Below are 24,448 nucleotides of genomic sequence, written 5' to 3'. Positions count from 1 at the left end.
AATAACGCTATTAAATCAATATAGGCTTTTTTCTTTAAATGGCACATATAAAATGTCACACTGACCAATCACAAACCGATTTGTTGGCTAGTACATGTGGGTTGTAACAGCAGCCACGCTGTGGGAGTGTAATCCTATGTTTCTGACACCGCCTCGGTTTTGCTGCAGGCTCACTGTAGTCGCCAAAGCTCCAAACATTTCTCACAGCGCGATCTAGGATCGCTGTTCTGGATTGATGACCTCAGAGCTGACCGCGTTCCTTTGACGACAGCCATCTTTCTTCTCAGACAGCGTCACACAGTGTAAAAAGCCCTTCCAGTTGGTTAAATAGTGTGATATCAGTAATTTCTAATAATATATAATTTGTGAAAACAGATACTTTAGATGGTAAACTAGCAGAAAGCTTGCAGCTTGTCACAGAAACAGAAACGAACAGCATCAGAACATTTTGAACTGCCATACAGTGTTAAAAAAGTAACCATTAACAAAAGACATCTCTAGTGTGCTTTTGATGCTTTATTCTGCTCTCAGACGTCGCTGAATCATGTAACTATTTTGTTTGTTGAATATTTGCATAATACATGAAGCTGTGAGATGAGAAGCGACTAAAAAGACAGAAAAAAAATGTCACAGCATTGGTTAATGTCACCACCGGTTGAAGTGTGGATGACCCTAGGGTCTTGTGATTAGGGCACTCTAGAACAATATGGAAGAGTGAGTTAATTACAAACTATAATATGTGTAAATAATTTAAGGATACATTTTAGAGATTGACAGTACAGTCATTGTAAGAAGAAAGTATGCACTCTTGCATTACTTAGGTTTTATGCATCTGGATAGAAGAAAAAGTAATGTGGTTCTGACTTGAAGTAACAATTTTCTGTATGACTTTATCAGTCTCTCACGTTGCTGTGGAGGAATTCTGGCCCACTCGTCTCAACTTTAACAACAGCATTATTCTTTCCTTTTTGACACGTTCTATTGTGGATTTGCTGCTGTGCCTGGAATCGTTGTCCTGTTGTGGGACTCAGTTTCAGCCAAGCTTTCGCTGTCAAATTTCATAGAGAGGAGATCATGGTCGACTCAGTGGCCGCAAGGTACCGAGATGCTGTGGCTGCAAAACAAGTCCAAATCATTACCCCTCCACCACCGTGCCTGACAATTGATATCAGGCGTTGATGCTGTGTTTGGTTTGCTCCAAACACGGCGTTGCATTATTGCGAAACATCTTCATGTATGTTCAGCTGTAACTTTGCAAACTTGCGCTGCCATGTTCTCGTTAGAGAGATGAGTCTTTCTTCTGGCAGTCCTCCCAAACAAGCCACAATACTTGTTCAGCCTTTTTCTGATTTTGTACTGTTATCAAATTTAACATGCTAACTGATGCCTCTAGAGCAGGCATGGGCGAACTACGGCCCGGGGGCCACGTGCGGCCCGTTAAACGTTTTGATCCGGCCCGCCAAACTTGAAAAAAAAAAAGTAATAAATTAACCTTGTTAATGTTTTATTTCCCCTGCAATTCTGATGTTTCCTCACTAGATGGCGCACTCTAGATATATTGGCTTTGTTGAGGTGAAGCGGCGTAGGCCTATTACTCCACGTTTGCACTTTACCCTGTGACCTACCGCCCCTCTATGAAGATGAGCGGACCCAAGAAAAGGAAAGTGGACAGAGAATGTCGAGTGTTCAAAAAGGAGTGGACAACTAAATATTTTTTCACTGTACACCGATCATCTGCTGTTTGCCTGATATGCCAAGAAACTGTGGCGGTTTTTAAAGAGTATAATATTAGCCGTCACTTTGCCACAAAGCACACAAATTATGCTAGCAAGCTCTCAACAAAAGAACGGGAAGCTGCTGCTGAGAAGTTGGCAACTAATTTGAAGGCTCAGCAAAGTTTTTTTCACCGTCAAACTGCCATTCAAGAATCAAGTACCAAGGCCAGTTTTATGCTTTCATTCAAAATAGCAAAGGCCAGCAAACCACTGTCAGAGGGCGAGTTTTTAAAAGAATGTATGGTAGAGACAGCAGGTATTTTGTGCCCGGAGACCAAAGACAAATTTGAGAAAATCAGTTTATCACGGCGGACAGTGACTCGCCGTGTAGAACTAATAGATGAAGATATCACCAGCATATTAAACAAAAAGGCGAAGTCATTCACTTTTTATTCTGTAGCACTGGATGAAAGCAATGATGTCAAAGACACTGCTGAGCTCCTGATTTTTATCCGAGGAATCAACAAAACCTTTGAAATAACGGAGGAGTTTTTGACAATGGAGTCTCTGAAAGGACAAACACGGGGAGAGGACTTGTTTGAACGGGTGTCTGCTGCCATCGAAAACATGAAGCTTCCCTGGAGTAAGCTTGTTAACGTCACCACAGATGGATCTCCAAATTTAACGGGAAAAAACGTTGGCCTGCTGAGGAGAATCCAGAATAAAGTGAAAGATGAAAACCCTGACCAGGATGTGATTTTCCTCCACTGCATCCTCCACCAGGAATCTCTATGTAAATCGGTGTTACAGCTGAATCATGTTGTGAATCCTGTGGTGAAACTTGTCAATTTCATACGCGCACGGGGACTTCAGCACCGTCAGTTCATTGCGTTCCTGGAGGAAACTGATGCGGATCACCAGGACCTGCTTTATCACTCCCGTGTCCGCTGGTTGAGTTTGGGCAAAGTGTTTCAACGAGTGTGGGAGCTCAAAGAGGAGATTGGCATGTTTTTGGAGCGGCAGGGGAAGACTGATGAATTTCCTGAGCTGAGCAACAAGAGCTGGATGTGTGACTTCGCGTTTGCTACGGACATATTTTCACACTTGAATGAGCTCAACGTGAAACTGCAGGGGAAGGAGCAGTTTGTGCATGACATGCACACAAACGTGAAAGCCTTCAAATCCAAGCTGGCTTTATTCTCCAGGCAGATTTTGAACAAGTCATTCACTCATTTTCCTACACTAGCCACGCTGAAAGAGGCCGGAGCAAAAGTAAAGAAATACAGTGAGTCACTGGATGCACTGCACGGAGAATTCTGCCGTCGGTTTTTGGATTTCGATAAAATTGACAAGTCACTTCAATTGGTGGCCTTTCCTCTGTCACAAGACCCCGAAACAGCTCCAGAGGAGCTTCAGCTCGAACTCATCGACCTTCAGTCCGACCCTGCCTTAAAAGAGAAATTCAGCTCTCTGAAACTAAATGACTTCTATGCTTCACTCAATGATGCCGCGTTTCCAAATCTAAGGCGAAAAGCGCAGATGATGTTGGCTTTGTTCGGCTCTACCTTCGTGTGTGAACAGACATTCAGCGTCATGAACATCAACAAAGCCAGCCACAGATCCAAGTTAACAGACCTACACCTCAGATCCATCCTGAGAATCGCCACAACAAAACTAACTCCAGACTTTGATGCGCTGGCTAAAAAAGGAGACCAACAACACTGCTCCCATTAAAATGTGTGTCTCCGTGATACGCACGTTGTTAAAATGAACAGTGCGCGCAGATCAAATATAACGCTTCACAGACTGACTTGCTGCAACTGTTTCGTTCTTGCACTGGTCGTTGTTGACTTTTGGCACCGGGGAAACAAATTGAATAAAAGGAACAGGACAAGTACATCTGCATCTCCTACCGTTTTTGGAAAAAAAAAAAAAAAAAGTTAGGAGGAGAGTGATGTGATATCCTGAAGGATAACAGAACTTTCAGTGCTTTAAAATAAAATGTTCATTTATTTGATTTTCAGTGTTTAAAGGCTCATTTCGAAGTCAGAGATTTTATTGTAATGCTTTTCTTCATTTAAAAAAATGAAATTAAAGCACATGTTTTCTCCATATCCCAAGATGTGTATTTTTCCCCCAATGAGGTGATGTTTTCAAAGCATGCCATCTATCTACTCCTGTTCCGGCCCATTTGTCAAATGTTAGAACTCAATGTGGCCCACGAATCAAAAAGTTTGCCCACCCCTGCTCTAGAGTATGAGATGTAGCTTGTGGATTTGTTGTTTGTTTGTTTTTTTTTTCAATTTCTATGACCCATCAAACCTTAGAAGGGAAAGAGCGAGCCTTTTCTTTTCACCGTGATTGTATTTCTTAATGTTTAATTAAGATCTAAGTGCATCACAGAAAACATTTCAACCTTACTTTTATTGACTCTTCAACATCACCAGTGGTGGAAAGTTGCTGACGTATATGAAGACAAGAAGTTTGCATGTGTTTTGCATGACAACAGCAGTATGAGGAAGTTAACGGGCTGGAGACTGCTGACAGATCGTAAACTGCATTTATTGTTTGGAAGTTAGCAGACACAGTGTCCTGATGAAAAATCCTTTGGGACGAGTAGTTAAAAAAAAGTACAAGCTGTAGAGGGCAATTTTTATGAGTCAAATCGCAGTGAATAAGAAGGGAAGCTGCGGGAGACCAGATACCATTCAGAGGTTGTTCCTCTGTAATTTTTTAAATGAACAGTCCCGGCAGCTGTCGCTTTATTGTTCCAGGATACAAATAAAAAAGGAATGAGAATCAGTATTATCATTAGCAGAATGGAATCAACAGTGTAGTTAATAAACCTTCGAATTCCCTTTTCTGCATATTTAAAAATAGAACGCATCCAGTAAAATGTTCAAGCAACAACAACAAAAACAACCCATACTACTATGAGCTGCAGCGTTAGCATTTCTGCTTTCTCTAATTCAACACGTAGCAGCTGCGCTTGGCGTTCAGAGCTTCCTCTTCCAACAGAGTGATTATGACAGGCTGATTGGTGTTTTGTGTTCTTGGGGATGAGAAGATCGCTGATAGCGAGGGCTGGGCTGGGAGCGGAGAGAAAGGATAAGAGAAAAATGGGGATGATGCCTTGTCGCTCTCGAGTAGAAAACAGGGATCAAGAGATTTTAGGGGAGGAGAGGATGGAGTTAAAAACAGGCGGTAGGAAGGGGTTAGAGCAGGGAATTTGAGGAAGATTCTAGTGGATTGTGGGGGAGAGGATGTGGTGAGTGATGGATAAAGAAAGAAGGGAGATTTGTAGGAGGAGCAATTGAGAGTAAGATCCAGATTTAACAGCACAGTAGAAGAGATGGCTGAGGATTAACATTCTGTGACTGTCTGCAAGTGTCGGGATAATCTCTGGTGTCCTGCAGTGCACTGTGGGAGGCCCACCATTGCTATGGGGGTTGAGGCCTACCACCAGGGCTGTCACTCCATGTGCATGTGTGAGTCCTCGTGTGCGACGCTCAGTCTAGGTGTGGCAGGTGGAATGAGGTGCTGATTCCAGCCCCCCCATCATGCTGCCCTCTAAGCAGCATGATGGATATGAACCACGGGTGTCGTGAGCTGGACGCAGCACAGGTGCTTTTCTTCATTGTCAGGGTAACCCTTACTTTACAGCTAGCTTATCTCAAACTCTTCACTTTTCCTCTCTGATTTAAAAGGGGGGAAATTCAGCAATCTGGCATACTAAGTGCACACGTTTCCCTTCTGTATGTAGTGCGAGGAGGTGAGTAGATAGCGCCTTACAGAGTTTTAATCCATATTGATTTGTGCTTCATGCTGCCTCACCGAATGGAGCGCAGCACCGCGGGGCATCACACAGCATGGCGAGGCATGCAATGGCGTTACCTTGCAGGTCTCTGCCGGCCAGTGTTTGTTTATGTGTGAAAGAGAAGGAGTGGGAGATTACCTGATAAAAAGGCAGGTACAGTCTGGCAGCAGAGAGCAACATTTTTAATAAGAGACACCTATAGCACACATGCACCCACCTATGGAACGTCATTGCTAGATTAAGATTAAAGAGGTGCTCTCGCTATTGATGATTACTGTCGATGACTGTTTCACACATACAGACTTGAAGTAGCAGGTTCCTCTTATGAGCCTGATGCTTGCGAGGGTGTTAGGCATTACAGTAGCAAATTTAGGTAATTATCTCTGATTGGACAGTTATTTTCTCTCATTGCCACTAGTGCTGTAGTGGTAAATTAAAGTGTGAATAAACCTTACGATATCTCAGTTACACTATCCAACAAGCACCACTGTGATGAAAAGATGTACCCATCAGTCGTGTCACATATAACACATATATAGTAATTCACTGGTTTTAAACACGAGGCACAGACCATCCTTCCTCATGAATTTGTTGCATTCATAAAACCTAAACACTGTGCTCAGTTATTGTATGGATACCAAACGAAGAAACAGACTCCGATTAAAAGCGCCCTGCTCAGCAGAAACAAGCAGGCAGTGGTAATGTCAATATTTCTGTTAAAACCATTTCTTCTCCACTCAATACTTGCTTTAATAGGTTGGCTTTGTTTCACGGCGAGTCAAATGGGAGGAAAGAGACGAGATGAATAGATCTATATTCGAGTCGCTAACCTCTAATTGTGCAAGTCTTCTTTGTTTTGCCACTTAATACTCAGCGCTGGCTAATCATCAGACAAGTATCTGACTTTATCCTCCATCTCCATAAACGGGGATGGAGACAGCCTGGTATCTCAGCTGGTCCCAAATCTTCCTTTTTGAGCCCTTTCCATGGCAAAGCCAAGTATCAGTTGTACAGGCAGGCAGTCAGGCGAAAGCCCAGAGAACAGAGAAATATGACTATTTGGATTCTCATCAGCTGCCATTTTCATAATGTCTTGACTTTACAAAAGAAAAAAAAAACCTAGGAGAAGTGTTCAGTCTGTCTTCATCTCCTCTCTTTTCTCCATTTTGTCAAATTGGAAGCTTTGTCCGGTTTATGCAGGAGTATGTCTGTCCTGCCCAGTTGCAATCGATAGTGCGCCACGGTCACCTTTGTACGTAATCAATGGGTCACTCTAGACTACCCCATCCATTGTCCCCAGTGGTCCCTTTGCAAAGTCATAACTATCTATTTTAGGAGACAACAGCAAGTTGCTGATATCCGTTACAGTATCCTACATAAGCTTATACTTGAGATCAGTTGCAGAGGGATGTTTTAAAAAATTGGTATGAATTAAAATACTGTAAAACTATATCTTGATGCCGAAGGTTGTAAGCGTGTGCACAAAACACAGCCGCCTCAGTAGTAGCAACCATCAGCGGTCAATGCCAACAGATCTGCTTTAAATTAAAACAAACAGCAGCTTTGTATCTATTTCAGCAACATTTTGCAGGATTACGACATCACTAAAATGCTGTTGTTGGTTGAGAGCATATGCTAAGGATTAAAAGAGAGAGGCAGTCCAAATCCTGTTCAAACCTTCCTGCCATTATACTTCCACACTGGCACTGCTCATTGCACAGAAACAGTATTAAAGTGCCATAGAAAACCATTAGTTGTTTTTCTCAAACACAGAGTCGTTTAACTGCAACAAGTATCATCTGACAAGTGTCTTAAGATCTTAAATCTAAAGTTTATGATACTAATTGTTCTTCTTGTACCAATTCAGAACTGTAAATCTGTTGTAGCTGTGGGTCATTTAACAGCAGTGGGTTTTAATTAAAATGTTAAGTGATGATAAACATCTATAAAAGATCTGATAAAATTGTTTAATCGTCAATTAACAGTAGATCTTTGGAAATGAGAGAACCACATTATGTCAGGATGGAAAGAAAAAACCTATTTTCATTTCCAGATTCTGGCAAAACTGCTCATGTTTGAGAGGTACACACAAGGTGTCCTTTGGCATGAGTGCCAGTACTCAGTGGGTAATTGCAATGGTGAGATGGGTCTTACTCCCAACTTATTGCACATATATCCTAAATCTGGACGCTTTACCATCATATACTTAAGAACAATGGCAGCCCTTGTTTAGTACATTTGCCTGGCATGTGATAGATCCCCGAAACTGAGATTGGAACCATCAGGATGATTATCCAGTGTCATGACCCCTTGCAAGGGAGTCAAGGCAGTCAAAAGAAGTTTGAGTACCCTGAAGTCTGGTGGCTGCGAGTCAAGTGGTGGAACAAGTCGTCCACCAATTGGAAGGTTGGCGTATCAAACCCCAGCTCATCACCTCTGCATGTCGAAGCATCCTCCTGTGCATCTGTATGTGTGTGTGAATGTTAGACAAAAAGTGCTGACTGACTGGATGGGTGAGACTTGTAGTAGAAGATGTTTTGAGGTGCAATATACATACAAGTCCATTATGCCATCTGCTATTTTCCCCCCGAGCATGTTTTCCTGAACCTAACCACATAGTATTATAAACAAAAGTAGGTTACAAGAGCTGTCATATGATAATGCTCACAAAAAACAGACAGCTGTAGAGACAAACTGCGAAATTAATCAAATTTCTAAGGCAGTCTTAGGTTAACACGTGACCCAGCACTGGCCAGAATTGATGATATTGACACATTACGTATGCAGATGCAGTCATCAGGTAACTTTCACCCCACACCTTGGCAACTAAAAGACTAAATCGGAATCATCCAAACCGATCAATATTATTATGCTCCTGTCACCCCTGGGCGTAATTAATGCAACACAGCCCTCAGAACCGACTAATTGCAGATCGGTGGAGCGCTCTTGCCTCTATGTTTCTATCCAAAGACAATAGAGACACGACATTGCAAGCGCAAATATCACACAAAGGGCACAAAGCATTGAGAAAATTCCACGTCTTTATCTATTCAGTGTAAACCAGTTTTCAGTCTCAAGTCCTTTTGTATCTTGTCTCGAGCCTCTGTATTGATTTTTCTTACTTTTGATTCTAGGCCCCATCTCATTCTGCTTTTTCTTCTTCAATTTCTCAAGCCTTTCAGCATTGTGAATTTCCTCATCAATGTAGCCGACACGAGGTGCCGGGATCACTCCAGTAGCACCACTTATTTGTCTGTTGCCACAAGACGTTTCCATCGCTTCTCCAGTGTTCGCTTTCTTTTTTTCTTGTTACCATATTCTGTTCTGTTTTTTTTCCTCCAAAATAACTCACTCCCCCTCGATCTTGAACTATTCATTCTCACAGTGTGCGTGTTTGTGAGCTGTGAGGAGGCAGGAGAGCTATATCTGGCCCTATCAGAGTGAAAATGTCAAGAAGGGTGCAAAAGAAAGACCCATGTGTCTTTTGCTCTGTAGATTCACCTGATCTTTGAGCCCTTTGCTCTGCCAATGTTTCAGTATGTTTTGGGGGGTTTTGTACGCGCGCATCTGTTAGTACCTCAATCACTGTTTTTATTTTGTTTGTTTGTGCTTAAGTTTGCGTAGGCACGCACGTCTGCTAGTGTGAGTCAAGACAAGTGTTTGACTTTTTTTTTTTTTTAAACAGATCTCATTTTTCTCCTTTCTTCTCCATCTCCCTTTTAATGTTTTTTGTTCCCCCGGCTTTCAGTTCTTCAGACGTTTTCGGATCTTTTCTGTTTTTGCTTCTTAGCAAAGTAAAACTCGTCATAAAGGGATCCCTTGGCCTTCTGAGGCCAAATATAGCAAGCGGTATGTCTCATTTGCTGTTTTTTTTTATTTCTTTTTCTTTGTTTCGCAAGCGTATTTTGTACTCTTTTAACCTTAGTTGGACAAAGTTGGAGTTAAAGTTAAAAACAGGATTTGCTTGTCTGTAATTGCAGACATGTTGGAATAGCTTTTGCAGTATTTCTCAAAGTGTTGCAACACAGTCTACACACACATGGACAAACACGATCCAAAGATATGTTCATAAACATACAGCATATGCATGCACAGAGCCACACATACACAACATTAACAATTAGGCTTAAGTATACTTGACTCTGTATGTTAAGGAGCCATCCAAAGATCACTGGTGAAAGATGAGAGGTATAAAATGTGACAGATTACTCACCCTTTCCAGTACGCCCACAAACACACACACACACACGCACCTCTTCCTCCATCTCTGTCATGTGATTCAAAACGAAATCCTATTTTGCGTTCTCAGGCCCACACATTAACACTGTGACACAGTGAGGTGCACGTTATGAGTCTAACTAGCTCTGTAGCAGTGTCACATCGCCAAGTCCCCGCCTAATCAGGCCACTTGCGCACACACACGCATTCGCATGCACACACTTTGCGGAGGCCATGTGTTGGGACGGTGATAGAGGGTTGGCAGTTGGCAGACAGACAGCAGACGCTGTTCTTCGACATCAAACGTTTCTCTCTCTGTGACACACACACAAAATCACGAACGCACACTCGCAAACACAACAACACACATTTCCTCTGATCTTGCTGCCAAAACTCAAAGACTTGGAAGGACTAATACGCACACACGAGCAGGCACATACACACAGACGTATACCCGAGTGCTAAAAAGTCTTGAATTAAATTTCGTCAGCCAGTGTTGAAACCTGTGAGACATGAGTACAAGTTACATGTGTGGCTGGAAAAATTATTACTCTCTCATTTTTTTCATTTTAACACTGAATCTAATCAACCATCGTGGTTTTATTTATAGCAAACAAATTAGCACCGGCATATAGTAAGCATACATACATTGCATTGTAGTGAGGCTCTTATTCAATATATACAGATGGGTAAGAAATAAAATAATAATAATAATTTCAGATGCACCCATAACAAGGCAACATGCAGCTGGTACAGTCAGTTTAAACTAACACTATCCTTTCTAGTAGTTTGATCAAACAAGCTGCAGTAAATGTTTTGAGTTGGTTTTACATGGTCACTCTTCCTAACATGACACATTTGACTTTTGGAAAAAGTTGTTTGGTTTAGGTAAAAAGTGGATATAGTGGGTTTTAGATTACTTCAACAATCAGATAGCCCACTCTAAGCAAGAACGTGGCGACAGTAGAAATGAAAACCTCACTTTTAACAGGAAGAAACCTCCAGCAGAACCAAACTCAGGGAGGAGCAGCAGTCTTACATAGAGGCCTAGCTGGTTGTGTCTTGAAAATGACTGGACCCCTTGTGGATCAAAGGGTTATATGGACAAATCTGTCCATATAACTCTGTTTATTAACTTTTGTTTTGTTGTAATCAGTCAGTGTGACCAGGGTATAGATCAAGGAAAAAGGTAACCATGTTTTCCATGATCCTGGTCAAGCAAACAGAATCCCGGGGGCCTGTGACCTTTGAGGTCCTTCAGAGGACGCTACCAGTGAGAAAACATCATGAAAGAATTAAGAATGGAGCTAATGCCTTGATTAAACCTTTGCTTAGCACCACTGAATAATTCAAAGGTCTCCTTTATTCATGATGGATGAATGGTAACAGACAGTGATAGAGAGTGGACTCAACAGACAAGATGGAGAGGTACCGCATAGATATGATTGATAAGATGAAAAATGATTCATCGGCTCATCTTGACCCAGCGAGAGCTGCAAATGGAGCCATGGGTGGCAAGCTGGTGAAGGAGACATTGACTTCTTGCGTCTTTAGAAAGTTTGAAGGAGGACTTGTGAAATAAATCAAAGAGGAAGTGAGCAAACCTGTGCTCAATGCCTCTATGTTTATCGAGATTTACAATATCTGTGTCATCACATGGGAGCAAGCTTTGGCCACTTGTGTACACACTCTCACTGACACACTTCAGCATATGCGGGTGTTTGTGTGTGTGTGTGTGTGTGTGTGTGTGTGTGTGTGTGTAACCACCCACAGATCCATTTTACACACACAAGCTCCCTTTACCTTGACAGCAGGCCGACTTAAGACACAGTATTGATTCAAGGAGTAGCAGCACTCTGCTTCTGTGAGTGTGGTATTGGGGGTGGGGGATTCGATGAATGGACCATATTTATTCTATGCTGTTTGCGTGCATGTTTGTAACCAGCTTCTCCTCTAGAGAAAGTTGGTCGGCCCCTCTGCCCTTCAAAGTCATTTGGAATTCATCTGCGAGCCTGACCCTGACAGCTGTTTGTTTTTCCTCTCCAGAGAGCAAGGAAGAGGAATGGAGGGATGGCAGTGGGGGTGTGGTTAATGAGTGAGAAAGTGATAGAGATTGGGGAGGACAGAAGAAGAATGGAAGTGAGACTTGGGTGAAAACTTGGGGGGGAAGCAGCAGAGGACTGTTTCTATTCTTTCCTTAGCGGTCTCTGCGCTGTTTGGTTTGTTGAGCATTTGAGACACACAGGACAATAAGTGGTGCTCTGAACGACTTCCATTAGTATCCCTCATAGACCACTAGTTTGAATGTGTTGAATCTGTATAGCAGCATGAATACAAAGCAGGGAAAGGCAACTGAGATAAAAGGACAGAAGAGTCTCTAAGCAATCCCTGGGTGTAAATATAGGTTTTTCATAAGAAAAAAAAAAAGAAGGGGAAAAATTGTGGGTACTGAATTAGTGTGTCATCTGGGATCAGTAAAACAAAAAAACCCTTTCTGGCTGAGTGTGATGAAGAAGAAACCCAGTGGGATGGATTGGTTTTGTGTTTTGTCTGTGCTGGATGTGGGGGTAAGCAGTCACGTCAATGAGCAGAGAAGGAAGGAGGGGAGGAGGATGCTGGGAGAAACCAGTGAAGAAGAATAGTTTTGAGAGGGGAAGCGCAAGGCCACAGCAGTCGAAGGTGAAAAGAAAGGGAATCACAAAACGAGGAGACTTGTGATTCGATAAATGGGCAGAGTGGAGCACCGGCAAGAGAGAGGTGCTCGCCTATTTTTATATCCCTCCTTGTGGGAGCCCCTGTTCGCTTGATCTATCCATCATAATGACAGAAACCCCCAAACTCACCTGCTTCTTCTCTCCTCTTACCCCCTTTTCTTGCTTTCGCTCCATTCTGCAACTCTCTGTTTTTCTGCATATTTTACTGTCGAGTCAAGGCCGACTGCTGTAATTGAATTAATAAGGCTGTATATTGAAGCCTCTCACACAGAAATTGCTTATTGACTAACAATAACTATTTTAAGCATGCACAGCTGACTCTGGCAACAAGCTCAAACACACACAAACACACACAGTGTTACGTCGCCCCTCCCCTCCCCCAAGGGTTATTCTTCCTTGCACAAGTTTTGTGGTCTTCCTTACATTGCCACAAGCAATTCATATGTCCATAGCTTGTGAGTATTGATCCATGAGGCTTGGGTATTGTAATCTCTTCAGTCTACACAATAAAGAGCCAATACAGGACACGTACACACACTTTCCAGCAGGAAAATGCACACATGCATTCTGGACTGTAGTGTTTGTTTATGGCTGGATAACGTGACTTTGAATCGAGGCCAGAATTTGAGAATTTATGTGTATTTTTATTTCACGTCACATATAAGGTTACGCGTAAGCTTTGTATTTGTTTGTACCGCGCTGTTTGCTTAACCATGAAAGGTTAGCTGTAGCACTACCTGTGTACACTGTTGGAGTTTGATTAAATTCCTCGTGGAGGGATTCATCATCTTTAGCAGGCAGAATAGAAGAAATTACAAGGCCATCAATCCTTGTGTTTGGTCTAGCTCTCACCATCTACCTTTGTGTATTTTGCCTTCTGTATTCATTGGATACAAACTTTGATTTTTTTTTTAACCCGGTACTGCTCATACCCACCCTGTTCATGGTGCTAGGAGGTCATTTGTCTCTATGTTAGAGCTGTCCTGTCTCCCTCCCTTGTTTTGTCTGGATCCTACAAATTCTTGTAACTCTTCATCAGATATACTTGATATATGTGGGGGTTTTGTTTTCATTTTTTATTTGTTTTTTGTTCTTTTGCATTAATGTATGGCCTTGTATAAATATTTTAGACCCTTGAAGCATTGCAGAGGCATCTGTTCGGTGTAGAATTTATTCTGCACTTCATGACGGTGACCGCAAATGCACAGCCAGACTCAATAACAGAAGAAGAAGAACATAGTATGCCACTTTGTTTAAAACAAATTGACAAACAGAAACTACTTAAAAGCATCCTCATAATGGCCCTGTCTGACTCCATTCATCCATCCGCTGTTATTTTGAACATGGTGCTGTATGTTTAGATCAGGAGAAAATTGTCACGCTGAGCCCATGAAGGAGATATTGTTGTTTTTCTTTTAAGGGAGAGTTCTTGAACAGTCAAGTGCATGTTATCGAGGAAGCAGATAGGTAGTTTGCAAGAAAAAAGAAATGTAAAAAAAGACTAGCAAAAACGAAATAAAAATGAATTTTTAAAAAGCCCAACGGGAAAAGTACTGGAAAGCCAAAAAGATGATAGGAAAAACAAACTCATGAGACATGAGGGAAGATGCAGGAGAAGAGGCTGATAACTTGACAAAGTGACTGTTGAAATATTCAGAGTGGTAATAAGGCATTGGTAAGCCAAATTAAACAATAATGAGGGCAGAAAAAGAACAAACACGGGAAGTAGAAACAGCAAGCCGTGCCAGGACATAACCTTCAAAATACAATGGGAAGCCACAGAAAAGAGGACATGAAACACACAGGCAAGCAGAGAAAATGCAGTGAGGGGAGACACGGGGACGGGTAGAAGGCAAAAACACAAGAAGAAAAACAAATGAAAATCTAAAGACATTGCAGACCTTGACAGATATTCCAATCCATCTCAAGGAAACCAGTCATTTATCACAGTCTGTGCAACCAACAAGCTAAAGCCGGTGTGTTATAATAGCGGCTAGGAAATGAAGAAAAGTTGGTGGTCATTAGATTATTTTAAGGAGCTACTCACAGATTAAGACATCTCTACCTGTTTGTGAGTCACAGAGAAAGAGGCTGGATTGATACTTCCTGAAAGAAATGTTGCCTTACAAGCTTAAGTCAGAGAAAGAATAATGCCAAGAATAACTGAATTGTTATGAATGATGAAAAATAAAGCTAGATTGTATCTACAAAATTACCTTTAAACAAGGAGACAAACAAGCTCACTTGTGTTTTGGTGAGTTTTTTTATTACATATCTTATCAACTTTTTTCTTTTTCTTTTTTACATCTGACAAACAACACAGACCAGTCAGGTAGACCCAAAAAACCATCTTCATTAAATCCTCTCATGCTCAGATGAGTTCAGTTGAATTCATTCTAAATAGATCTTATTTTGTCCTTAAATTGTCCTATTAGCCTACTTTGCAGCCATTCAGCCAATACTGTTGTCCTGATGCTTTTTTCATTAAGCTTTGTGACCAGTCTTACCCATGTATTGTAAGCACTTTAATTCCTTAGAATAAAATAAAATCATTTTAGCCGTCTATTGTATTTTATTGGTTTTCGTTTAAACTGGCGATCACACTTTTAGCAGCGAACTTGAACCATTCATTCGCTTTTTGACCATCACATTACATTTGCTTATTTTCTGCTGCCTATCAATTACTTTTAGTTACCTGTTAAGTTTTTGCTCAAACTTTTAGTCCAATAATAAATCATATACTTTACATACTAGCTTGTGTTTCTATTTAGTCCCAAGTAGCACCGGATAATAGCAGGAGGAACAGATGGGCAACAGATGTGCTAATAATCGTGGTGTGGTTACAGACAGAACACCTGCCAACCAAATATTTTTATTATACCAATCATACTGTCTATATAGATATAGATAATGTACTGACTTTGTGAAAGATCTGCAAAACGATTAAAAAAATATTAAAAGAAAAGTCTTTTAATGCCACTTTAAAAGCAATTCAAATAGACATATTTGGAGTTTGGGGGGATTGTTTTTTTAAAAAAAAATAAGTCTGTTAATACAAGTAACAAAAACTCAGCATGTTTAAATACATTTTATTTTACCATATTTTAAGTAAATAATATTTGGCTTTCACTGGGACCATGTCTGGTATGTTAGGGCCGGAAGGGTCAGTTAGTCTTCATAGACACAATCTACTTTTAAGATTCGACTCAAAACTTTCCTTTTTGACAAACCTTACAGTTAAAGCTTGATCAGGTGACCCTGAACCCTCCCTTAGTTACTTTCCACAGCATTTCCACAGCGTGGAATTCGAATGGTGCACTGAGTGTTTCTTCTTCACTCACCTCTTTTCACTCTCTGTGTTTATACATCACTTTACATTTAATCATTAGTGATTAATACATTTTCCTCTGCAATGTGTCTTTTGTCCTGTCTTTCCCACCTCACCCCAACCATTCACAACAGAGAGCCTCCCGTCTCTGAATCTGTTTCGGCAGGAGAATTCCTGTTAAAAGGGAGATTTTTCCTCCCCACTCTCACCAAATGCTTGCTCATAGGTAGTCATCTGATTCATGGGGTATTATCTCTGTTATTATGCAGCCTTTAGCTCACAACATAAAGCACCTCGAGGTGACTCTTGTTGTAATTTGAGGCCATATAAATAAAACTGAACTGAATATGGATTTGCCAAGAGGTGGTCATTTTAAAAATAGACATATTTTGCATTTATCATCCTCAACAAGTTCCTGTTGTTTTTGTCTCAATTAAGACAAAACAGCTACCTTTCATTTTGTAATATTAGATCAAATATATTTCAACATTTTGTTCTTGGATTTATTTTTAGGTCCGGTAACTAAATTATGATCTGTGAGGTCAATAACCCTGCCAACCCAATCATTCATTTGCCTTTTTTTATATATTGGTATGCTTCATTGACATGCTCTTGACAATTTTGAGTAATTTCTAACACGTAAAGGTCAAAACACAAGGCTTCCCGCTGAGAAGAGCGCCGTGGAACCAGAACAGCTCTTCGCACTTCCAGCTGTGAGGTGATAACCTTCTCTCACTTCACCAAATCCCTTCTTTTGGCATCTCATGAAACACAACCCATGTGTGTGTGTCGGCAAGCGAAGCAGTCAAATGCGCATGGAGATGAAGGCCATTTCATGTAGTCTTGCTCGAATGTGTGTCACTGTGTCTGTGGCACGGGGTTTAAGTTTGCGTGCGCCATGGAAAAAAAAATAGAGAAAGCACTCAACCTCCCCTCGCCCCCCTAAAAACATCCACTGACAATCCCCTCTTTTGCTTTTTAAATCAGGTTTTACAACCATCCTCCACTGCACCGTCCAGCCATCCATCCAATAAAAATCCAGATTTAAGTGATTTCAGTGGATTACAGAAAAGGTATTATGCTGCTATCACTTGCTTGGAACATGCAGCTATACCAGCTCGGCGCTTACTGTTAACATACACGTACCAGTGTTGTTTTAGCCATACTGAGCAAAGGATTTCTCTCTGTTGTTGTCACATCAGCTCAAGTGTAATGCGCGTGCATCTTGGTTTGTCTTCCATTGTAGTTAAATTCAACAGTGTGGAAAGCCTCCAAAGTCACTATTGGGAAGGAAAACATCTGCTAAATGGTCACATCTCACTCTCAGAGCCATAGCTAAACCAGGATTTACCTGGTGTGTGCTCCAAGCGCGCACGTGCATGTGCCTTTGTGTGTGTCTCCACCCCGTGTAGTTGTGCGTTTGGCAGCGCAGAAACCCTGGCTAACCCCCTCTGCGCTTCCCAATGTCCCGTCTCTGAAGAGCTATGACCATTAAGCAGCTGTTCACTTCTAAAGCCACGGAAAAAAATGAGAGAGCTGCGAGAATGCAAATGAGTCTCGGTATGCGCCAAAACTTCTCCAGGGGGACGCACTGTTAGGTCACAGACACACATACAGTACAGTACATGTGCTGCCACACGCACATACACGCTTACATGCTATGCACTCACATGTAGCTGAGTTAGACTCGCTATTATGTAGTGCAAGGATCCTCTTGAGTATCAAATGATCTTGCTGTAACTACATTTCTCTTAGAATTGGAGTGCAGAGACATTACAGTCCAATACATCCGATTAAACAGGCTCCAGGTAGTGACTTCTTCAGGCGTAACTACCTGTCTCAAGCAATACCTTCCTATTTGCGTTACGGTTTGATATAGTGTGTCTGTTTGGCACGGTAATTGTTCGGTGCGTTCGGTACACATATTAGGATGTGAGTGTTATTACAAAGAAGGAGTCTCTCGCTGTGCACCAAAACGCCAAAGGACGCTGTTTCAGGGACTCTTGAAATGTGTTCATAAAGCGCCTCCTTTGTGTAGCTGTCCGTGGTGCTGAAACCAGGCTTAACGTGATAGGAGGCATGTGTGCCTGTGTTGGTATGTGTCAGCAGCAGCAAACCAACAATTGGGCACCTATGAGTGGTCGACTGAATCGTTGTAAAAATGTTGACAAGTGACTGAAAATGTTGACAAAGACACAAGAAGACTTGTAAGTTTTTTTATAGGTTTTTTTTCTTTCTTTTTTTTTTAGGCAGTTGTAACTCAATTGTAGTGAAGTGCTTTACTGGAATGCTTCCCTCTTTTTCCCTGAGATGTGATTGTGTATAGCAGAGTCAGCCTCTGGGTAATGAGAATATATGGTGAAAGGTAGCGTTCGATGTCTTTTCTTTTCTTCTGTGCCCTAGTTTTATTTATACTTTGAAGCAGCCTGACACTAGTCATTCTTTGCCCTGTGCATGAAAGAAATTTGTCACTTTTGTATTTTTGTGCATGCATGTTGGCCGTTGTGTGCACCGGTGCATGTGTGTGTATGTGTGTGTGTACTCCTTTTTTGTTGCTCCCTCAGTAATAAGAGCTTAACCTTATTAATCACATTAGTGTGCCGAGGGTGGCTCTGGCAACACTCACACATGCCTCCACAGACACACTCAGACATGCGCACACAGGCAGCGACATGTCAATCTGTCATTAGTTAATAGCTCATTAGCACAAGGTGATTAATTACTCTGGCAGGGTGTGGGGATGAGAAGGATTGGGGGGTGGTGGGATGAAGGAGGAAGGAAAAGGACCACGGAGACACTGAGTCTTTATGCCGAGGGAGAAGCGAGTCGGGGAGGGTGGTGTGGTGGTGTAAAAACGGTAACCTCTCTTGCTTCCCGTAGATATCGATTTCTGGAGACTATGCCGCAAGCGCCATTCATGCATGCGTCTGTGCATGTGTGTGTGTGCGTGTGTATACACATGCATGTACGCTCCGCCTTCTCCTGGAGGTGTTTTGCCTGGCTGTGTTCTTTCCCGTCTCGCGGGAATCAGCTGTAAAGGTTAACTAGTCTTTTCTTAAGCTTTCAGCCTCATGACAAATGACCATGTTCAACCCATGGGGCACCTTACAGCAGACCTGCCCTCTCCCCTCCTCTTCACCCACTATCCCCTGGTGTTTCAGTTCATGAGGTGGGTAGTAGTGGGAGAAACAAGAAGGTAGGTGGATGGTAGCAAAGTAAGGAAGAAAGAACAAAAAGTGTCACTGAGGGAAGAAAGAAACTAAGTGTTGAATAGAGAGCACGAAAAGGGGAAAAAGTACTCAGTGACCTGCTAGGAATATATAAATTGACAGGTTTCCATTTAGACTGCCTAGTTTGAGCTCTAGAAACCCCGTATTAACCTGTGAGTGTAATAGTGAGATGACGAAAAGGAAAGAAGGAATATAAATCTGCATAAAGGCTGCACAGGTTTCGCTTCAGCTCATGCAGTTACATGAGCCTTGCTCACCTTTGCCTGTGTGACCTTTGCATATTCTTTTCTTTAACACATACGTCTGCTTCTCTTTACATCCTCTCCGCACAGCCTTGTGTCCTCTATACTTCAACTACAGGTTGAACGGCCTCTCCAGTGAGCAATTCACACTGAGTGGGGAAATTGTGTGTGTAGCTCTCATACATGTATACACCTGATATATATGGTTATACAGATATGCCAGGTATAATGATGCTGAATGGCATTGATAAATAGCCAGCTTGAGGAAAATGCATTGCTTTGTGTTTGCGCGCGTATGTACGAACATGTGTATATGCGCAGGGGTGTGTGTGTGTGTGTGTGTGTGTGTGTGTGTGTGTGTGTGTGTGTGTGTGTGCATGATGGAGTATTACAAGGTGTTGTCAAAAAAGCAATTTGTTTCTCTCTCAGATGTTTTTTTCTTTATCATGACAAATCGACGTGAACCTCATCTAAAAATCCAGCATCTCCTCCTGCACCCCCTCCGATTCTACCCAGGCTGCGCTCTCAACTTTAATATGATGAAGTCATAACCACAACCCACCCCCCCCCCCCATACCCCTCCCTTCTACCCTCTTCCGCCGCCACCCCAATTGCCACCCCTTCCTTTTCTCGCCGTAAATCGACTCTCAGCACCTGCTACCGTGGGTGCTGAGGGAGAGTACCTGCACGCGTGCGCGCGGCTCTTGTTCTCCGCATACATATGTGCGAACATGTGTGTACATGCCCCCACATATCAACTGGAGTGTGCGCACGCCAGGGTGCCGCAGCAGCACATTGTGCACAAGTCACGACGTGACTCGTTGAGGATGATGAATGGCGTGTGAGAATGTTGCATGAAGAAATAGAAAATGGGGCTGACAGTGGTCCCCTGGAGTAGAGCCTCATGGGTCATACCTGCTCATCTCGTCCTCTCTCTTCATTACTACACACACCGGATTCTTTGCCTGTGTAGCAGCTTCATACCTGCCCCTCACCGCATGCAAGACTGTATCTGTTTAATAAGCATCCACTTCTTTTTGAGCAGCATCCTTGTTGTCTGACTTATAGCAAAGTTTACCTTCCACATTGGTTCTCCAGCGTGCAAAAACAGAGGAACGTACAGACTGGCTTACCAATGACTAGCTTATATATCTTTCATAGTAGCGTTGAAATATCTGATGAGCAGCTTTGAAGATGCATCGCTGCATAATGTCTGATAAGTGTCTTAAATGATGTGCCTGGATGCATACTGAATGTTGATTAATGTGTTTAATCATGTGGGGTTATGCTAATATTGTAAAAACATGATGAGTTGGTTGGCCTCAGCCTTTTTTTTTTCTTTTTGTGGTTGATATTTGACTAGATGTGTGCCCTCTGCTGGGCAGTGCGAGGACCTTCACTCACCTGGTAACCTCCCACCTGAGACTTTGGCCGGAGTCCATTTATGGAGATAGAAAGTACAGTTTTGTATTTTCGAAGATTTGTCTGACAAGCTTGATGTGCGAGCTTCTGTTTATCATTGTCTGCCACTGAACAAATAATTTATGATTTTTTATTTTTAAAAGAAAAATGAAAAGTACCGCTTTTTTATTTTATCTTGTGAGGTTTAAAAAGTGTTGTTTCACAGGCTGCTATCGTCCTGCGTTGTTTGACATTGTATCGTTCCTTTTTAGGCACACGGTGTGGATGTGAGCGTGCCCATGTGAGATCTGACATATTACCGGCTTCAGCGCCGCAGTGTCCTCTGCCCTTCCTCCCCCCTGTCCTGCTCCACGTCTCCGCTTTGCTGCCTTGTCTTTTCTCCTTTTAACCTCACCCCTGTTCTCCTACCTTTCCTTTCCTCCTCTCTTTTTCCATCTTTCCTCTCTCACACCCACTCCCTTGTATTTTCCTCGTAACCGTTCTATCCCTTCCCCTTTCCTCTAATGTGCATGCTTTGTCACATTCCCATGATTCTGTCACTCTTTTTCTCTCTAGCGCTTGTGGGCTCCATTGCGTGTTGCCGCCCTCGTTGCCACCTCCTACTCCTCCTCCTCCTTTCTACCACTACACCATCCCTCTTTCACTGTCTCACCCCAACCCCTTTTCTCTTTCTCCTTCGGCTCATTCGTTAGTTCCCGCCGTCATCCTTACTCCCCCTCCATCTCGCTGGTGCATCGCTGCTGGGAGAGCGAGGGAGAGAGCAAGCGGGAGAGAGAGAGGGCGAGGGAGCTGGTGTGTGTGCGTGTGTGTGTTGAGTCTGCTCTCAGTCTCAGCTGTGGGCAGATGGAGGATGGAGCCACAGCCACATCTCTCCTTGTCTTCTGCGCTGCCTGCCACAGGCTGAAAGGCGCTCTCACTCTCAGTGTTTTCTCATCCATCCATTCCCCTGTGCCCGAGTTGGCCTTGATCTGTGACGGATTGAGCAAAAAAAAGGACTGAGGACTAGAAGCAGGAGGGGAGACAAAAAAGACCTGCAGTCTCCTGGAAAAGCAGGGAGAGCAGTGCAGGGCATTGCGCTCATCATTTCCCCCCCCCACCGGTGTTTTGGTGTTGTGCCGTTCATCTCTGCAGAGCAACAGCTACACGTGCGCAAGTGTGTCGATCCACATAGTGCAAGTGTGTGTGCGAGCACGCGCATGTATGTGTGTGCGTGCGTGTGCTCGTAGCTCTTCGTTCTGCTCTGTGTCTCTTTCTCTCTCTCTCTCTGCTCCTGCGCGGTGCTCCAGCACTCAGCTAGCGGATTGTGCTTCACAGAGCTCACTGAAATAGGCAGAGAGAGGAGAAGGGAGGGAAATCAAGAGTGAAGAAGAAGAACAGCGAGGCAGAGGCGACAGACAGACAGCGAGGACTTTGATAAGAGGGAGAAAACAGAGTGCAAAAGATTGAGAATCAAGAAAAGAGGACTCTTAAGGGAACAGAGAGGAGTGGAGCGTGGAGGAGAGGAGATAAGGGTAGAGGGTTAATGAGAAAGAGCGACAAGTACGGAGCGATGCATCACGCAGGCAACACAGGAAGGACCAAGACCCTCTCTCACGAGACAGGTAGGACTCTCGGATACTTCTTTGTCACTACAGCGGTCAGATGGCATGGTGCTGTGTTCTTTGCAGACAGCGGGAACAATAGAGCCACGCTCGAACTTCACTCTACGCAAACCCCTGTAATTCGTCTGCTGTGGATGAACACACACGGATCTTGAATTATTTATGTTTTTTTTCCCAGCCTGCACATGTTTAATTTTAATGACTTGCCGTTATATCACAGGTTATATATATACATATGGCGAAGTGCGAGAATGTGCGTGCACGGTGGAGGCAGTGGTGGTGATCAAAGGGCATACATCTGAATAGAACTTGGCTTTGATGTGCCCTTGAAGTTATGATTGGCATCCGTGAATGCCAGCATGCGCCGTTCGGATGCGATTCCGAGTGGGTTTTTTTTTATTGATTTGAAGTTGGATGTAAGAGCATCTTTGTGTGTCAGCCACCCCAGCCTTCTGGTGAGCACGTTCCAATTGACGGCGATTGCAGTGATTGACAGGCAGCTGATGGGGAGAAATGGATGGGACAGGTTGTCCCCCCTCTCCACCCCCTCCACGTCGATCGATAATGTATTCATCTGTGTGTTCTTCAATATTTACAAGGTTATTTCGAGCTATTTGCCTTTCTAGTCCGCTGTTGATCAATTGATTGACTATTTAGATGTGGGTTTCATTTATTTTAAAAAAAAAAAATCAAACTGGCTTGATGAGTCTCAACTCCCACGTGTGAACGGACCCGCAGGGGTCATCTTTAGCGTGGCGGTGTTGTTTGACCAAACAGTTTGACCTCCGAGGGAAAGGTTAAGCACGTCTGCGGCACATCTCTACGTCTGTATCCATGTACGTGTTTGTGTGCGAGCCATATAATAGTTGCTTGATTGCTTTGTGGGTGTGTGGGGATTGCTAGCACTCGTCAGGCTAATCAAACAGTTCCCACAGAAAATCACAACGTGGCACACACCCCTCTCAGCAGCTCTGACACATCTGCCTCCTATCTGAACAAACATTATGAATTTACAAGCTAGACAGGCGTAATGTGTGCACATGTGTGTGCGTGTGGTTTTTTTTTTTAAGATAAAGGCAACATTGTCTAAGGAAATACAAGCCTTTGACAAGCTCATACAAACTCCCTGAACCGCCCACACGCATACACATGCACACAAAGCCACCCACCACACACACACACACACACACACTCATCTGTTACAGGGATCCGGCCCAGTGGTGGATAAATGTGCCTTTCTGATTGCTGCCACAGACAGGACGTGATTGGCATGGCAGACCGGGGAATTAGCCATGGTTTCTATGGTGACTAATTAGGAGGGTCCTGACTGGTGGGTTTATGAAGACAGATGACAGATCGGTGGTTCACTTCCTGCTTTACAGATTGTGTGGTCCCATTGGCTAGCGGGAACCCCCGCTATCTCAGACAGACAAACCCCCCACAGGCCGCCTCACACATGTTCAGCTGTCACCAGATATACAAAAAATTAAAAGTTGTCCTAAACCGCGATGATGACAACATCCGACTGTGAGCATATTTGCCGTAAGTTGTACTTTGGCTCCGAGCAGACCGACGCGCAGAGTGATAGGTGGGGTAGATGTCTGCCGTGGCCTCGTTGCTCAGCCTCTGCTTCACCCACAAAAAACAACACACGCTCGCCGCTGTAGGCTAGACGTATGCATATTTAGAGGCTAATTCAGAATACACTCTTTTTTTTCGTTCTTTTTTTTTTTTAATGTGACAATAAACAAGTCAGAGTCACACGCACACACCGATTATGTAGCTATAGGGCATGTGAGAGAGAAATAGGTGTGATTGGGTCCATCTGTGACACAGAGAGAGAGACAGAGAGAGCTCCATCTGTGGACACCTGCCCTTCCTCCAGGCTACCGTCCCTTTTTCTCTCAACTGCCAACAAGATCTGTGGTCGCACAGGTGCATGTGCGTCTGTGTGTTGTGTTGTGCGTGTTTGTGTGTGAGGTTTTTTTTTTTTTTTTTCACAAATCAGAGGGAAGATCTGCGTGTTTCATCCGAGGTGTCAGCATCTTATTGTGAGGAATTTCACACAGAGTCTCGCTGATTTCCAGCACATTTGCGAAAACTAAAACTCAAAATGCTGTCACAGGTAAACGTGTGAAAGTAATTGATATTGATATTGTCC

At 43.1% G+C, this 24,448-nt stretch overlaps 2 protein-coding genes across 14 annotated transcripts in view; both read left to right on the top strand.

Annotated features, from left to right (window-relative positions):
- The window catches only part of tenm2a (teneurin transmembrane protein 2a), a 219,860-nt gene that overhangs the window by 93,422 nt on the left and 101,990 nt on the right, over nt 1-24,448 (top strand). For 2 of the 13 annotated variants that reach the window (XM_085289610.1, XM_085289602.1), the window contains exon 1: nt 21,411-22,287. The exons of the other annotated variants lie outside the window; for them this stretch is intronic. In XM_085289610.1, the coding sequence (XP_085145736.1) occupies nt 22,209-22,287 (79 nt within the window). In that variant the 5' untranslated portion in view covers nt 21,411-22,208. Of the gene's footprint in view, nt 1-21,410; nt 22,288-24,448 lie in introns of those variants that run through there. 13 annotated transcript variants of the gene reach the window in all.
- On the top strand, nt 2,267-3,449 carry LOC146582000 (general transcription factor II-I repeat domain-containing protein 2A-like). The gene has a single exon (XM_085248633.1). It carries the CDS (start codon nt 2,274-2,276, stop codon nt 3,447-3,449), a length of 1,176 nt encoding a protein of 391 aa, XP_085104759.1. The 5' UTR covers nt 2,267-2,273.

Source organism: Mchenga conophoros, linkage group LG2 (assembly GCF_057382185.1).
Source record: "Mchenga conophoros isolate Kocher_MC1m ecotype Shallow Benthic linkage group LG2, M_conophoros_male_GT1.1, whole genome shotgun sequence".
NCBI classification, from domain to species: domain Eukaryota; kingdom Metazoa; phylum Chordata; class Actinopteri; order Cichliformes; family Cichlidae; genus Mchenga; species Mchenga conophoros.
This window is presented reverse-complemented; position numbering and strand designations above follow the sequence as displayed.